Here is a 16660-nt window from a genome sequence, read left to right as displayed (position 1 = left end):
TGATTTTTTTTCCAGTCAGATTCCTAGAGAACAATTTATGTCAAAGAGTGGCTACTTCATAATAACATGCTCAGATTAGTTGTGACTCATTTTCAAATTCCGACCTAACATTCCCCACCAAACGATCCTACATGTAGGCATGTTCTCAGCACACACAGCATAGGAGATTCACAGATTTAATGGTATTAAAGGTCAGAAGGATGATGGCTGGGATTTGATATTGCATCTTTCAGGTTTATATTAATGGTAGCAAGCACTAAAGTTAATGGGACAAACCTTCAGATCTGTACTCAATTCTTATACAAGCCAGGTCCCATGGAACAGCTCCTAAGGGTGCTGAGCAACTACGGACAAGTCTACAATACAGGTGCTTCAGTGGCATCTCTAGCACCATAATGTAGAGTCATCCTACCCTGATAGAAGAGTTATTTCCATCAATGTAGGTAATCTTCCATCAACCTAGCCATGTCCACACCAGGGGTTAGGTCGGCTTAACTATGTCACTGTGTGTGACAAATCTAGGTTGGTCTAAATTTTTAATGTAGACCAGGGCTCAGTCTCCTATTGATTCCAAGGACTTCCCATTGATGATAGCAAGCCCATGTGGGAAAGCTTACTCAGTAGATGGCCATACTATGACTTGGCTCTTGCTGCTCCTTCTCATGCAGAAGCCCCATATTGACTTACATATTTTCGGACCAGATCCTTAGCTGGTAACTTCCACCAGCTGAGGATCTACCCCAAAAGAAGAATGCTTTCAAAAAAATGTACTCAGGAAAAATATCTGGTTAGTGATGATATACTCCATATATCTAACACTTGGATGTTTTATTGGTATTACACTGTAAGCCTTTGGGGGCACGAGCTGGCTTTTACTTTGTGTATAACAGAGACCACTAAGGTTCTTGATCATTCTGATCTCTTCCGGAAGCAAGTTCCATAGCTGTGGGCTGGTCACTATGTAAGATCTGTCTGCTGCGCCCAAAAGTCTTACTTTGGACAGTTCCATTGTGACACTGGAAATCAGCTGTCCTGGGCAGCTAAGAGTGCATCAAACCCTCAAGTAACTTGGGCCAGTTACATGGAAGGTGCTGAAGAGGATGACTAGAAACTCTCAATTTAAACCACCCACCTCAGAGTCCTGGTGCTCCAGATGTGGCCTCAGGCCTGTGAAGAGTTGTCCCATTTGTAAAAGCATTACGTCTCCTGGGGGGTGAAGGATGCCAATAGCATCTCATCAAGTGATATCAGTGCTATTAGCAAAGAGTCAAATCATAAGCCTATGGGTGAGTTGTTACTAACCTGAATAGTTCCACTGAAGTAAAAAAAGGACTCCTTGTGGGAGTAACTGCTTATCAATTGTTGGAATGGGTTTACAATCAGGCCTTTACATACAGCTAGATTCTGCCATCTGTGTGTTGAGCAGTATCCTCCTCCATCAGGGGTCCCTGTGATTGCAAGGGAGTCCCTCCCAGAGTAAGGTGCTACTCAGTGTGAACATGCAGGGCACATTCTGGCCTGCAGTGAGGGGTTGAAATACTTTAGAGAACAAAATGTAACATCATTTGACAGCCAGCTTTATGCTGCCGACATATTACCATAAACCATGGGGGAACATAGGAGCTTAGTTACAACAATCGTCTTTGAGCCTTTTTCCCTGTACAAAAGTGATTCTTCACGCCATACAGGAAAGGAAGCTGTAAGCATACATTATCCTTCCGCCAGCATGGGCTAGCCAGGAAAAAAAAACCTTAGACACACATCTGGATACTCATTTCGCTTGATATTTAACGTTAAGTAACGAATTTAGAGACGTTAAGGTGCTGAATCATTTGTGATGGTAACACAGTTGTTATGGCGTTGATCCAGTCCCTGCTCATGTCAACAGGAGCTCTTCCATTGACGTCAATAGGCACTGGATCAAGCCCCAAATGAGAGGTATTGCATGAATAATCTGATTCTTGAGTTTAACGTTCTAGATTAGTTTACCCAGCTGTAACATATTTGACACGTATACCTGGAAAAATTCGTTTAACATTTGTATATGATGTCATTCAGCTGAAGGCCTTAACTTATTGAATATAGGAGTATCATAATGGGTCTGAACAGTCGTCCATCTAGACAAGTATCCTATCTCTGACAGTGGCCAGTATCAGCTACTTGCATTCAGGAATCCCCATAGAGGAAAATTATATTAATTAAGCTTCATATCATTCCTGTAATGGAACACAACTCAATATTATTGTCCCCATTTTACAGATGGGAAAGCTGAAGCACAGAGGCTGAGACAGGAGTTGTTTGTGCCTAACTCGTTTAGGCCCCTTCAAAATCCCAGCCAGAGAGATTAAGGGACTTCACCAAGACCAAACGAGATGCGTGCAACAAAGCCAGAAATAGAACCCAGGTCACTTGGATTCAGTCCTGTGCCTTAAGAACAAAACTTCTCACTAGAAATGAAATGGAAAAAAGACACAAACATGGACTGAAGTCAGTCATTGTTAGAGAGTTAAGGTTTGTCTTCATGGGGACACTCAGGAAAATTAATCCAAAAAAACTAAATGTGTGAATTTAAAATGGATTAGTTAAACTGCATTAAATTACTGTGTGAACACGCTCATTCAGAATTAAAGTGAATTCAACTAAAGTGAATTAAGGCCACTTTAATTCTGAATTAGGTGTCCACACTGGGGTTTAATTCAGTTTAACTAAACCATTTTAAATTCATACCGTTAATTAATTCGGATTAATTTGCCTGAGTGTCTCCATGTAGACAAGCCTTAAACGTATTCATATTGCTCTGAGAATGCATGAGTCCCCAGTTTGAGCAAAGAAGGAATATAACTGCCTCCTTGCTCTTGTTGAAAACACCATACACAAAAGCTTAGCTGACCTCAATGACGCCAGGGTTTTCATTGCACAAAATCCCCCTCTGCAAATGTCTGTCTCCTTTGGATGAGATTCTTTTAAGGCTCTGCTGCAGTTGTATCTAAAGGACTGCAGTGTTGGAGCAAAGTCGCTAATGAATAATGGGAAGCTATATGCTGAAGGCTGACCTGCAGGAGCTCACCAAATTGAATATTTTTTCTTTGGATTTAACACCATTAAACAAAACTATTTGTGTCCAATCACTTGCTTTACCAGAGAATTTATCCTCCTGCTGCTCTATCCAGTCCCACGCAGGCTAATTTAGATAGCATTAATTGGTAATTTCCCAGCTCAAAGCCCTTAATCAAATCAGTAAAGATAGCCACTGCGCTGTGTACTGATTCCTATTCGTGGCCAGAAAATATGATTTGTCATGTCTACCTTGAGAGTGATGGGAGGGGAATAACTAGGCCAACAATGAAAGATGTGCCGACAGCTTAATACAGTGGCAACACAGAATTCTAGATGCGCAGCTCCTAGATGTGACATGTGGTCTTATCCTGCATATCCAGAAGGATTCTTTAAAGACAAGGCTCCAAGCGAGCATAGATCTATTTAAACTAGCAACAGCAGTACTGCCAGCCCCAGGAGTTCGCAAACTTGGCAAAATGTTGCTATTTCCAGAGAGATATTTCCCCTTTGTTAAACGTTCCCAAGTATTATGCCATATCGTGGACTGGTCATTTGTGCAGATGCGCACAGAGTGACCTGGGATGGCCTTATAACTTCTCAAGGTCTGATGCCTTCTCCAGAGTCCCCTCTGGAGCTGCACACCAGCTCTTACAGGGAACCAGACGCTAAAGCACTATCTAGCCCAGAGCCGTCCCTTGGGTACGGTGAATCAGGGAGACCGCACTGGGCCCCGCGCTTTGGGCAGCCCCGTGGGTGGGGAGGTGAGGCGGGAGGCGGGTGGGAGAGCGGGGTGAGGGGGCGGGAAGAAGCAGGGTGGGGGTGGGGCTTTGGGGGAAGGGGCGGAGTGGGGGCAGGGCCTGGGCGGAGTCAGTGGGGATTACCCACCAGCAGATTAGAAATTTGGCGCCTATGTCCTGGGCCCCACCTCCCCTTAGAGACAGCCCAGATCTAGCCCATTATAAACTCAACATTGTTCCTCAGACTTCAGATTAAACCTGAGAAATCTCTATGTTTTGCACACCTGCACAGATGGGGGGGCGGGGGTGGGGCGGGGAGAGGGGAAGTGCTTTTTTTTGTTTTTTGTTTGGCATTTTGAAAAAAAAAAGTTAAAAAACAAACCCTATGAAGAGAGGCTTCTTCTGCCCCTTTCCATCAGAAATCTGACAGCTTTAATTACTGTGCGGAGAAATAATGAGGTGAGAAGAGCTGTCAAAAAAGATCTCGTCTCTTCTTTCATGGAAACAACTTTTTGTGCATGTGTGCTCTCTTGCCCCTGAAGTCCAGGTACGATCTACAGCAGGGTTTCTCGACCTTTTTCTTTCTCAGGCCCCCCGACAATGCTACAAAAATTCCAAGGCCCACCTGTGCCACAACAGTGGATTTTCTGCATATCCCGTAGATTAAAAGCTGTATTAAAGGGAGCGTTACACACTTACACACACACACACATAACCTATACTAAAAAGGACAATATAGGCAGAAAAATAAACTGAATATTATTTTTACTCAGCGCGAAACTTGTTGTTGGTGCGGATCAAAAATTCTGTCAAGACATGGGGGTGTCTGACAAGCACACGCGCATGCCATGGTCAATGTTCATCCTGGTTCGGTACTTTGTTTTCATTCATGTCATGGCTGAAAATCCAGTTTCCCAGAAGTAGGTGGTCCTAAAGGGGATCGAACCTTTCAGCGCTGCAGAAGAAGCAGTGATGTATTCATCGGAACACTCGCACCAAAATGTCTCCAGCGGCATTTCTGTGAGCCTGGTTCTGAGGGAGCTGTCTGACGAAATGTCAATGAGCTCTGCTAACAATTTTAATGGAACATCTGATGGAAGTTTAGCCTCAATGTTCTCACTGAAGGGGTTTGTGGTCCACATGGGTGTAGCAGCTTGTTCTGTTGTGAGTTCAGGAAAATAAGCATTACATTTGTTCAGCAGACCAGACAGATGCGCTGCTAGCTGAGGTTAATTATGCTATTAATTAATAATGTTTCATTCCAGAATGTAAGAACTCAAACACAGCAATAGTGTCCCGAACTTTCCAGAGTAGACACGAACTTTCCAGAGTTGTAGTTTTCTTTTGAATGCCTCAATTCTTTCACACTGGGCAGTAACATTAGTGTTCCCACCCTGCATAGTTTTATTAATCTTCTTCATTTCACTGAATATGTCTGCATGGGAATCCAGTTTTGCCAGCCATATGTCATCTTTCAGCAATTTGGCAAATTCAGTTTCTATATCAACTAAGAAAGTACGTAACTCTTCCTTGAGATTAAATATAGGGGCAAGCATTCTGCCTCAAGTTAGCCATCTCACCTCTGTATGCATGAGCAAGGAATGGTCCTCTGTACCCAACTCCTCACAGAGTGCAGCAAAACACCGGGAGTTTGCTGCTCTGGGTTTAATAAAATTAACAAGTGTTACCTCTGTATTCAGAACACTGTGAGGACCTGGTTCAATATCTTTTGCAGCAAGCGCTTTTTGGTGTAAAAAGCGGTGTGTCCAAATAGTGCGAGGTGCAACCGCTTTTATTTTTTGCACAACACCAGCATGCTTTCTGCTCGTTGCTGCGGGTCCATCAGCGCAGACCCCGGTGCAATTAGTCCAGCTGATTTCTGCTGAAATCATAAAATCATCTCATCGTTTGAAAATGTCATCAGACTTTGTTGTTGTCTTGAGCTCTTTGCAAGACAAAAAGTCTTCCTTTATTTCCTTATTCCATATATCCCAAACATAGGCAAGTAAATGGGACATTTTTGAAATGTCTGTGGATTCATCTAGTTGTATGGCAAAATCATTGTCACGCAGCTGATCAAAACACTGAGAAACTATGTCTTCAGGCATAGAAACGATCCATCGTTTGACAGTGTCATTTGATGTTGGTATTTTGGTCAGTACCTTGACCTTCTCCTCTCCAAACACTTCCTTTGTTATTTCAATAGTACATGGCATTATCAAAATCTCAGCAATCGTATGTGATTCTTTTGTTTTAGCCATTTTCTGCACCGCTATGTAGGATGACCTTAAAAGCTTTTTCTCTGCAGTAGTTGTGGATTTCATTACTGCTTTAGTATCAAGCAGTTCTTGGCCTCTCGCTCAAAAAATGAACCAAGCTTATCCTTATAGATGTTTTGTCATTAAATGCTTCTGTAATTTGGAGGGTTTCAAACATTTGTTGGACAGTACTTGTGAACAAATTACACATTGTGGTTGAGGTATATTTCCACTTCCAGAACAAATAAAACTGAAATTCAAATAGCTGTTTTCGTATTGCCTAAATTTTGCAAAGTTAATAGCAGCTTTATGCTTCTTCCTCACATCACCTCCTTGATGTTCTTCAGCCATTATGGTGGTTGAACTTATTGAGGGAAGTTCGGTATCATTGCTCTGTGAGTTTTGTTCTGAAGCTGATGGTTCAATTAAAAATGTTTCCATATTGGATATTTCTTGTTTATACTTACACATTTTCCCCCTGTGCTTCTCCTGCTCCTGTTGAAATAGCTCCAACCAGTAAAGGGAGCTAGCTTACCTGCAAAGCTGGCATGAGACTCACTGGGCCGAAGGCAGAAACCAAGGAGTGAGCCCTCACATGCAAAGTCTGGGCCAGAAGGCATTAAGTCTGACCTACAGGCTGGGTGACCCCCACCCCAGGGGCTGAGCCAGAAAGCACCCACTTTCCGGGCAGGAAGACAGAACTTGAGCTTCATAGAACCATAGAATATCAGGGTTGGAAGGGACCTCAGGAGGTCATCTAGTCCAACCCCCTGCTCAAAGCAGGACCAATCCCCAACTAAATTATCCCCGCCAGGGCTTTGTCAAGCCTGACCTTAAAAACTTCTAAGGAAGGAGATTCCACCACGTCCCTAGGTAACGCATTCCAGTGTTTCACCACCCTCCTACTGAAAAAGTTTTTCCTAATATCCAACCTGAATCTCCCCCACTGCAACTTGAGACTATTACTCCTCGTTCTGTCATCTGATACCACTGAGAACAGTCTAGATCCATCCTCTTTGGAATCCCCTTTCAGGTAGTTGAAAGCAGCTATCAAATCCCCCCTCATTCTTCTCTTCTGCAGACTAAACAATCCCAGTTCCCTCAGCCTCTCCTCGTAAGTCATGTGTTCCAGTCCCCTAATCATTTTTGTTGCCCTCCGCTGGACGTTTTCCAATTTTTCCACATCCTTCTTGTACTGTGGGGCCCAAAACTAGACACTGTACTCCAGATGAGGCCTCACCAAGGTCGAATAGAGGGAAACAATCACGTCCCTCGATCTGTTGGCAATGCCCCTACTTATACATCCCAAAATGCCATTGGCCTTCTTGGCAACAACGGCACACTGTTGACTCATATCCAACTTCTCGTCCACTGTAACCCCTAGGTCCTTTTCTGCAGAACTGCTGCCTAGCCATTCGGTCCATTTAAAAGGATTTTAAAACAAGTCTGCACACATATCTATCTTATCTAAAATCTCACCATCCTTTGCTGGTTACCTACACAAGTCTATTTTCTTCTGTCTCTAAGTTTGGTTTCCCAAACATCTCCCCCTTCTGGAGAGAGTGTTTCTTTTTTAAACAGCTATAGTCCTGTAGATCTTCTGGTTCCCAGGCCTTCTTCTGTCCTAGCATTGTCTCTTAACAACTCTCAAGGGTTTGTGGAGAAGTGGCTTATCTTGAGCCTCTCTTTTTTTCCTTCCTTGTTGTTTTTCCTTACAATCCCCTATTAAATTAAACCAGTATATTCATACAATAAACATCCTAATATTCAGGTCAACATACAGTATTCAGAAATTATTACAGAGCAGCTCCAAAGCTGCCCCACTAACTGCCTTAAGCCTCACTACCGCATAAGCTTTGTATCCATGACAGGAAGGGACCATTTCCAAGGGTACAAGAGAATTTCTGCCTGTGCTTTTGTAATGCTGACAGACCCTGGTAATCGGCGGGCGGGATTGAACCTGGGACCTCTGCAGCTTAGTGCATGAGCCTCTACCACATGAGCTAAAACCACAGGCTGATAGCTAACGCTGTAGAGCAGACTCAATCTCTCTCTCTCTCTCAGTGGCCTTGGTGCCACTAAATGGAACCAGACCCTGGAGGGTATGTGGGTCACTTCGTCAGGTAGTGTAGGATAGACTGATACTTTTGGTGTCCTGTGTTGCATCACTACAGTTCCCTATAACTGTCCCTTTGTACAGAGCTCAGCAGCCATTTTGATTTTGGCATTACTGGCACTGCAGGTTGCTGCCCACTCTTTGGATATTAGGAAAAACTTTTTCACTAGGAGGGTGGTGAAGCACTGGAATGCGTTACCTAGGGAGGTGGTAGAATCTCCTTCCTTTGAGGTTTTTAAGGCCTGGCTTGACAAAGCCCTGGCTGGGATGATTTAGTTGGGGATTGGTCCTGCTTTGAGCAGGCGGTTGGGCTAGATGACCTCCTGAGATCCCTTCCAACCCAGATATTCTATGATTCACCATTTTAACTGGTTTAATTGGATTCCATGAGGATCTCAGCTTTCATTTTTTAAAAATGATGTTACTAGCCCTCCCTATTGCAGAGAAAAGCTTGAAAACAGAACCCACGTGCACCCTAAAAGCTCAAATCAGAAGGCCAATTAAAAGCACCCATATTTATTATTTTAAAAAATGCCCTGGTTTAAGTCCAGTCTCATTGTTTTTGCACCTTTGGGGTTGGCAATACTGAGTCTGTCATAGAAGACTCACACAACCTGTGCTCTCCCATGGAGAGTTTACTTTTGTTCTTTTTTTGTGGTTTTCCTTAGCTTAAAATAAAGACCACTCTAGTCTGAAAGCACAGATCTCTTTTGACTCCAATGGAGCTATGTCAATTTGCACTTGTTGGGGCTCTAGACACATAACAGTTCAAGCTTTGGCTTCTTTGTTGAGGCTGTCAACAAAGGGCCTCATTAGTGCCAATCAGAATGTGGCTAGCTGCTCACTAGGAACTGGCTTGACACACACCTAGTCATTTCTCATAGGCCTCGAAACAGTTTCAGCTGCTAGCTTCTTTCAATCCCTACTTAATGAGTACTGGATGTGAACGAATGGCAGGCTCTGTCTCACATTACCGGTCCCTCGAGCCAGCTGGTCACCCTTGGAAGAGTTACTTTAAAGAACAGTTGTTTGGGCTGTTAGCAGCATTTCCAAACCAAATCTTGTTTTCTTCCCCCAGCAGTAGTCTAGGAAACTATTTCGCAAGCACAGAAAGGACAGTTACCCTTTTATTCTGGTCCCCTGCCTAATCACCCAGCAGCCCCGTCGAAGTGATATTACACTGTAATTGCATTAGCTGCAGTATTAGCCACTTGCCATAGCTGCTTAATTGCACAATAATTTTGATCAATGCATAATTCCTATTTTGCTGACTGCTGGGATAACAAAATAAAAACACCGCTTTGAAACTGTGTCATACACGTTTCCCAGGACAGGGTATTTGTGTGCGCACATGTGTTTGCGAGAGAGAGTGCCCATGCTCTGGGTGGATGTCCAATCAGATGTTCTCTGCTTGCAGTTTGAGCCTTCACACCCAAATACTCCCGACCGATTGCCCAGCAGGCCTGGCTGATGGCACTGCACCCAGTCAAGAGCCCTGTTAAACAGACGGGGGGCTAGATGGTGAGTGAGCACAGGCAAGGGGAGAGCACAAGGAATGCATATGTAATGCTCAGTCATCCTCTGAAGCCTTGCGGTCCCTGTATGGAAGGAGGCAGAGAAACTATTATGGACCACAGTCAGGTGCTGAGTAGAGCAGCATGGACAGAGCTGATGTCACTTTTTGGTCTAGACCGGGAGGAGAGAGGTGAAGCTTAGTGGTCAGAGCAGGTGTCAGAAACCAAGCACCAAACCCAAGGACTAGGATCAGAACCGGAATCAGTAGGCAGAAGACGGAGCCAAGGGTCAAGCTGGAGGGAGGAACTGGAGCAAGCAGGGTAGCAGGTAAGGAGAGGGTCAAGGCATGGACAGGACCAAGTTTGGGTGCCAGGCAGAAACAAGGTAACACAAGAGCAGGCCAATGAGTATTGAGTAACCAGCCAGCAAGCTAGAGCCAGCCTGCTGGCCTCTGCAGTAAATCAGGTGGAGTGGCCTATCAGGCAGCCTGCTGCAGACCAGCTGTACTGATGAGGTTGCCTGGAGACTAGTTCTCCTGCAGGCGCTGATTCCTGACAATGGGTACATATAGTGAAATAGATATTAACAACTATAACACAACACAGCAGTTCAGGACAGGAAGTGAAGGACAAGGCAACAGCTAACTGAAATTTTCCTAGGCAGAATGTCATAACCATTCCTAAAATTTGGCCAGAACATGGAGGTAAATACTTTGTAATAGGCTGGCAGTGTTTGTCTTAACTGCTTAGCATGAGATGATCCTGTGGGTGGGGAATGATAAGTGAGTTTTTCTGGCTCCTTGTTGCAATGTGGCTCATTATGGATATTAGGGAAGTGGAGTGGAAATCTAGGGAGGACCTAGCATGTGAGCTAAGCAGTCCTTGGGGAGGAACTCTGAGAACAGCCAAGCTTTGGGAGAACCCTTGGGCTGGTTTGCGCATTGTTTCATTTGTATTCCTTTTCTAAATAAAGTCAAATTCCAGGGAGGCAGTTCAGTTCTGACCCACTGCAACTTCGGTGGACTACGTCTGGGGAAAGACACCCACATATCAATGCCTATAAAATGTGCCAATGGAACATTTCAACCTTATCAAACCACTTCTGTTTATTTTTTTTAAAACAAAATGTCACACTGACAAGTTCCAACTTCAACAAAAGAGCATTTTCTGACAGAAACGTTCCATCAGAAAATGATCGGCCAGCCTTACTGCTAAGTTTCCTACTACCTTGGTATCAAAGCACAATTAGAAAGTTCTTCCCAAGTGTTGAACTAGCCCAACTCCATGTAAGTGGTGTAGGAATGGATCAAGCCCCTCCTACCCAGTCCCACACCTGTGATTAGGGAAGGCCAGAAAAAAAAAATCTGTTTTGTGACAGTTTTTGAGGTTTTGAATTTTGCTCTGATCCTATATTGGAATGGAAAAGGAGACTTAAAAAATATGGGAAGAAGCACAACATCAAGACCCTCCCCAGTGGTTAGAACGCTCATCTGGAATGTGGGAGACCAAAGTTCAAGTCCCAGGTCCGAATCAGGGAGAACAAGGATTTGAAGCTTTGGCTGCCAGTGGAGTAGCCTAACCATCAGGTTATGTGGGACTGTCTCTCTTTTTCTGGCCAGAAATTCCATCCTGGACCTGAAAGCATTTCATTGAAATGGATACATTTCCACAAAAAGTTTTGGTTTTGACAAATTGACATTTTTCAGTGTAAAAATCTTTCATCAAAAATTCCCAGTCAGTTCTGCTTAGGACCAAAGGTGGGATCACAATACTAGGTGTAAGATGGTTGCAGACAATAAAGGCAAATTGTTCAGAAACACTCCATTTGAAATCTGTTTTCTGCAGGTTTCTTAAGACATGACATGCAGCAAAACTAATGGATTCACTATGGAAGTCCTTTTTAATAAGCAAAATGGCTTAAAGGATCTCAACGGGACAGAAAAACAAACACAAGTATTGTATCGCTACCTAGAGAAAATGAACATGTTCTTCCTTCATAGCTGCACGAATATTTACTCTGACACCTACTCAAGGGACAGATTTGATCTCTAGAAAAAGACTAAGGAACTTGATGGAGGATAATAACACAGATTAAACAGAGCAAGAACTAATAATGCTGACAGTTAAAATGAAAGTTTCTTTTAAGCCAAGTTACCTGAACTGGAGAAACTTCCCTCTGAGAGACACCAGCATGAGTGGAAAATGAAGCCCTTTATGTCCATGGTTTCACTTAGCAGGATTTTAGTTATCAGGATGGGTTAATGTGGCAGGGAATCAATATAATGACTTCCTGGAAGATCATTTTCTTTACAACAAAAACAACAAAAGAGAAATGTACTATACATTAAAATGCATGTATCATGACTCTTCAACTCAGATGCTGAGTAGGTGACATTTTCTCACCACTCTATTTCTCTTCCGGAAATCTCATCCTCCCTTGGCTTTTGTGATTCTCTCCTGGTTCTCCTCCTACCTGTCCATTTGTTCCTTCAGTGGATCCTCCTCATCACCCCTCCAACTTCTGGTGGGCATCTGTGACCGGGTGTATGAGGCATTCACTGTCCCCTGTGAGAGGCGCCACCATTTTGGCACATGCTGCCCTAAGAAGAGGTCCTGCTTGAAAAGAAAAGCAGTGAGTTCAGAGAGGAAGAGTCCCTGCAACACCATATCGATGACACAAAGGGGTGCACTGGTGCTGAATGCACACTATAACAGGATCCTACTGGACTCTGCCCTGGGCTCCTCCTCCCTCCTGCCAGATCCTATATCTGGGTTTTCCCATCCGTTCTTACAGCTTCCTCTGACATCTTTAGACTGATGACTCACAAACCTTCCTCTCCACTCTGGACCTGTCTCCCACCATCCAACCCCTCATCTCAGCCTCTCTTTATGACATCTCCTTGTCAATCTCTAGCTTAATATGGCCAATCTGAGGTCTTGATCTTTCTCCCAATGGCATCTCCTAATCCTTTCCTCTTTCTCCGTGAACATCACTACCATTCTCCCAACCACTTAAACCCAGAATCTGGGTGTCACCTTCAACACAATTCTCTCCCTAAAGCTATAGACGCAGGCCATGTTCAAATCTCATCCTCTCACCTCTTCTCTACTGTAAGTAGAGTTGGTTGAAAAAACTTTCAACACAATTGTTTATGATCAGAAAATGAAATGCTGTTGAAACTGAAACTTTTCATGGAACACGTCAATTCCAGTGACATTTTTGCTGGGAAAGTGTTGAAATGAATCTTCTCAGCTTTCTCGTTTCATTTTGAGAAATTTGAAACATTTAATTTTAACGTTCTCGATGTCTTTCATATCATTTTGACTTTTATATTCTATTGAGATATGAGTTTAACATTATATACATTTAAATTATTTATATATAATATAAGTATAAGTATATAATATTTTACATTATATTTTGATGTTACCAAAGCAAAAGTTTTTACCTGATGAAAATGAAAGGATTCAGTGTTACCAGAACAAAACATTTGTGACATTTGCAGATCGATTTTTTTTTTGAATTTCCATTCAATGGAAAATTTCCAAATTTGGATTTTTTGTTCTGATTTGTAGTGAAAAATTTCAAAAGGTCAGAATTTTCCATGGAATAGCAATCCCCCTTTCCAGCCAGCATTAGTGATAACCTCGTAGCCTCTGACCTAGTATGCAGCTACTTGGCCCCTTCGACTTCATTCACAACAATTCTGTTCAGTTCATCTTTCTGGCTCCTTGCTCAGACCCCCCCGCCCTTCTTTGAATCTTTACACGTGCTCCTTCTCCTCCACCGCATCGAACACGAGCTTTTCCTTGCCATCGTTAGGACTCTTCACAACATGGTCTGTCACACCTAACTGCTTTCTTAACCCTTCCACCCTCTTCCTTCTGACTGCATTCTCTGGCCTTATTGCCCAACACTCAGGGCTTTGTCTATACTTTTGGCTAAATCAGCACTGCTGTGATCAATGCCGCAAAGACTTATCCTTCTTTTAAATTACTCCTCAAGATGCACTTCTGACTCAGTGCCTGCAGAACCCTGCCAGCTGAAAATGGCTAGGCAGGGGATGAGCTGTGATTGCTGCTCACCATGGACCACTTGCTTTTTTCTCTGTTAACCTCAGCCTCTCTGCTTTTTTTTTCACCCACCTCATCAGTCTTGTAAATAAGCCAAGCATCTGAGCTCTTTGGGGGCAGAGGCTGTCTTTTTATTTCATGTCTGCACAGCGCCTAACACAACAAAGTCCCCATTTATAACAGGGGCTTCTAGGCACTTAATAAACAAATTTATAATAATTACACCTACAATTGTTAAAAGACCACACAGGACACGCCCACTGCACCCTGGCTCCTTGCCAGGTCGGTCTCCCATCTCTCCACCTCTTACTGCCCACCCCACTGGTTCCGACTCCCAATCTCTTTACCCAGCTAGCCTCTGACTCCTCATCTGATCTCAGGCTGTGCTCTGAACTCTGCTCCCAGGCAATCCCCTCAACATTATTTCTGTTCCTGGCTCGTAGTCCCAGTCTTATTCCCTAGCCATTCCCAGACTCACCCCAGCTCCCAGGTTCCCTCTTCTCACTCCAGCACTTTGTCCCAATATACACCTGTCACTCCGCCCCAGCCAAGACCAGCTCTTGTCCCCTCTGCATTCAGTCCAAGCAAAGTCCAGTTTCTTCAGTGGGAACTGAAATTGCAGGGGAAAGTCCTGTTCAGCCCCCCTGTAGCACCAGACTGGTGCGTGCTCAGTATGGACAGAATTTTTGGCTAATTAGGCTGTGACACACTCACAAATATCTACTAAGTTTGTGCAAATTGCAATTTTTCAAAAGCTTATTGCATGGCTAAATTGCACGGGCAAATTTTCCCAGCGATGGCAGAAGGTACATGCCTGATGCAAGGAGCACCCCCCTGCCACATTTCAAGTCCCTGCTCCAGATCATGGGAGTGCTGGAGCTTCTAAAAGAAAAGGTCACCAGAATTCTTGGACGTGGGCAAAGCAGCATTGGTTCCCTAGCCTCGTTCTCAGAAACAGTTGAAACATTTTGGTTGAAAGTGTCTCAAAAAAAGCAGCCTGAGGCAGACACCCAGAATGGGACATTTTAGCCCAAATGGCTAAAGTCTGTCAAAGTTATAAGGAACTGTAAGTGGGTTCGTAGGAAACCTTAATAATATGGTGCCACCAGCCTCGCCTATAATAATACGGATACAGATTCTAAAACATTTGCTGTGCTGAGAATTATACATAGTCAGAGCCATGGTGCAACAACTCCATTATCCTGCTTCTAGCACAGGCCAACAGCTGAAAATTTGGGGGAAGGCAAAACCCTCATAATGCACCTAGCTGATTGCGCAATGCTGGAATTTGGAAGAAAAATTTCATTCTGTCTCCTGCAGTATCAGCCTTTGCTCTATATAATATATCGTTCGTGCATGTGTGATATGTATGTAGTTGACTATATATGTATTGAAGATATATGCATGTTAAGATCCATAAAGTTACCAGTCCAATAAATAAATAAATCCACTGAAATACAAATTCACAATGGGCAGCGTTTTCAAGAGAGAACATGATTTAGTGATTTACAAGTATTGAAAGTCAATGGGACTTAAGTCACTTTGGTGCTTTTGAAGATCGTACCCAATGTGTTTTAGATTTCATATTTCTGGTTCTCATTTTTCTGGCCATTTTGACACCGTATTTGTTGTGGTCTTCAGCAAGTGTGTTGCATTTTCAGCCTGCTTCCTCGGGGAAATGAAATCAGCCTGATTCAGTAGTTCCAAAATAGGTAGCACCTTTTATAATGAGCCCGTCTGTGCTGTTGATTTCCATCCCCATTCCTGGGGGATCTCAGTGGCTGTTGTCCATGCTGTATTCCCAGGGGGCTGGAGTGGGGGTCAGAGTGGGAGCAAAGAAGCACTATGAGTACTCATCTGGAGTTCTGTGTCCAGTTTTGGGCCCCACACTACAAGAAGGATGCAGAAAAATTGGAGAGCGTCCAGTGGAGGGCAACAAAAATTATTAGAGGGCTGAGGCACATGACTTACGAGGAGAGGCTGAGGGAACTGGGATTGTTTAGTCTGCAGAAGAGAAGAATGAGGCGGGATTTGATAGCAGCCTTCAACTACTTGAAAGGGGGTTCCAAAGAGGATGGATCTAGACTGTTCTCAGTGATAGCAGATGACAGAACAAGGAGTAATGGCTTTAAGTTGCAGTGGGGGAGGTTTAGATTGGATATTAGGAAAAACATTTTCACTAGGCCCTGGTCTACCCTGGGGGGAAGGATCAATCTAAGTTATGCAACTTTAGCTATGTGAATAATGTAGCTAAAGTCGATGTACTTAGATCTACTCACCATGGTGTCTTCACTACTGTGAGTCGACTGCTGCCACTCCCCTGTCAACTCTTCCTGTGCCTCTCACAGCGCTGGAGTACCGGAGTCAACGGAAGAGCGTTCGGGGATCTATTTATCGCATCTAGACTAGACGCGATAAATCGACCCACGCTGGATCGATCGCTGCCCACTGATCTGGCGGGTAGTGTAGACATACCCTAGGAGGGTGGTGAAGCACTGGAATGCGTTACCTAGGGAGGTGGTGGATTCTCCTTCCTTAGAGGTTTTTAAGGTCAGGCTTGACAAAGTCCTGGCTGGGATGATTTAGTTGAGGATTGGTCCTGCTTTGAGCAGGGGGTTGGACTAGATGACCTCCTGAGGTCCCTTCCAACCCGGATATTCTATGATTCTATGAGTATGTCCTTGTATCTCTAGTAGATTCCATTTATCCACAGGATTTGGATCCAGACACATGGCTTCTTTGTTGGGTTGTAAACCCTGATCCCCTAACTCCTCTGCAGACAGAAGAATTTGGAGAAAACCCCAGAGTGTGAACTCTGTAGAGTTTTTACTCTCCTAAGGCTCCTCCTTTGGGATTTCCCTTGAGAATATGTAATCTGACCTCGGCAGTTTACATCTCCAATTA

At 43.8% G+C, this 16660-nt stretch overlaps 1 protein-coding gene across 1 annotated transcript in view; it reads left to right on the top strand.

The window, feature by feature from the left end:
• LOC141983515 (uncharacterized) overlaps positions 1-16160 on the top strand; it is a 40077-nt gene extending 23917 nt beyond the window's left edge. Inside the window, exon 3 of the mRNA XM_074946714.1 lies at positions 16105-16160. Within this exon, the coding sequence (XP_074802815.1) occupies positions 16105-16160 (56 nt within the window). The remainder of the gene's footprint in view (positions 1-16104) is intronic.
• Positions 16161-16660: the final 500 nt, after the last annotated feature.

The sequence above is a fragment of the Natator depressus genome, chromosome 2 (genome assembly GCF_965152275.1).
Source record: "Natator depressus isolate rNatDep1 chromosome 2, rNatDep2.hap1, whole genome shotgun sequence".
Lineage (NCBI taxonomy): Eukaryota > Metazoa > Chordata > Testudines > Cheloniidae > Natator > Natator depressus.
Note: the sequence above shows the minus strand (reverse complement) of the source record. Positions and strands in the feature narration are given on the sequence as shown.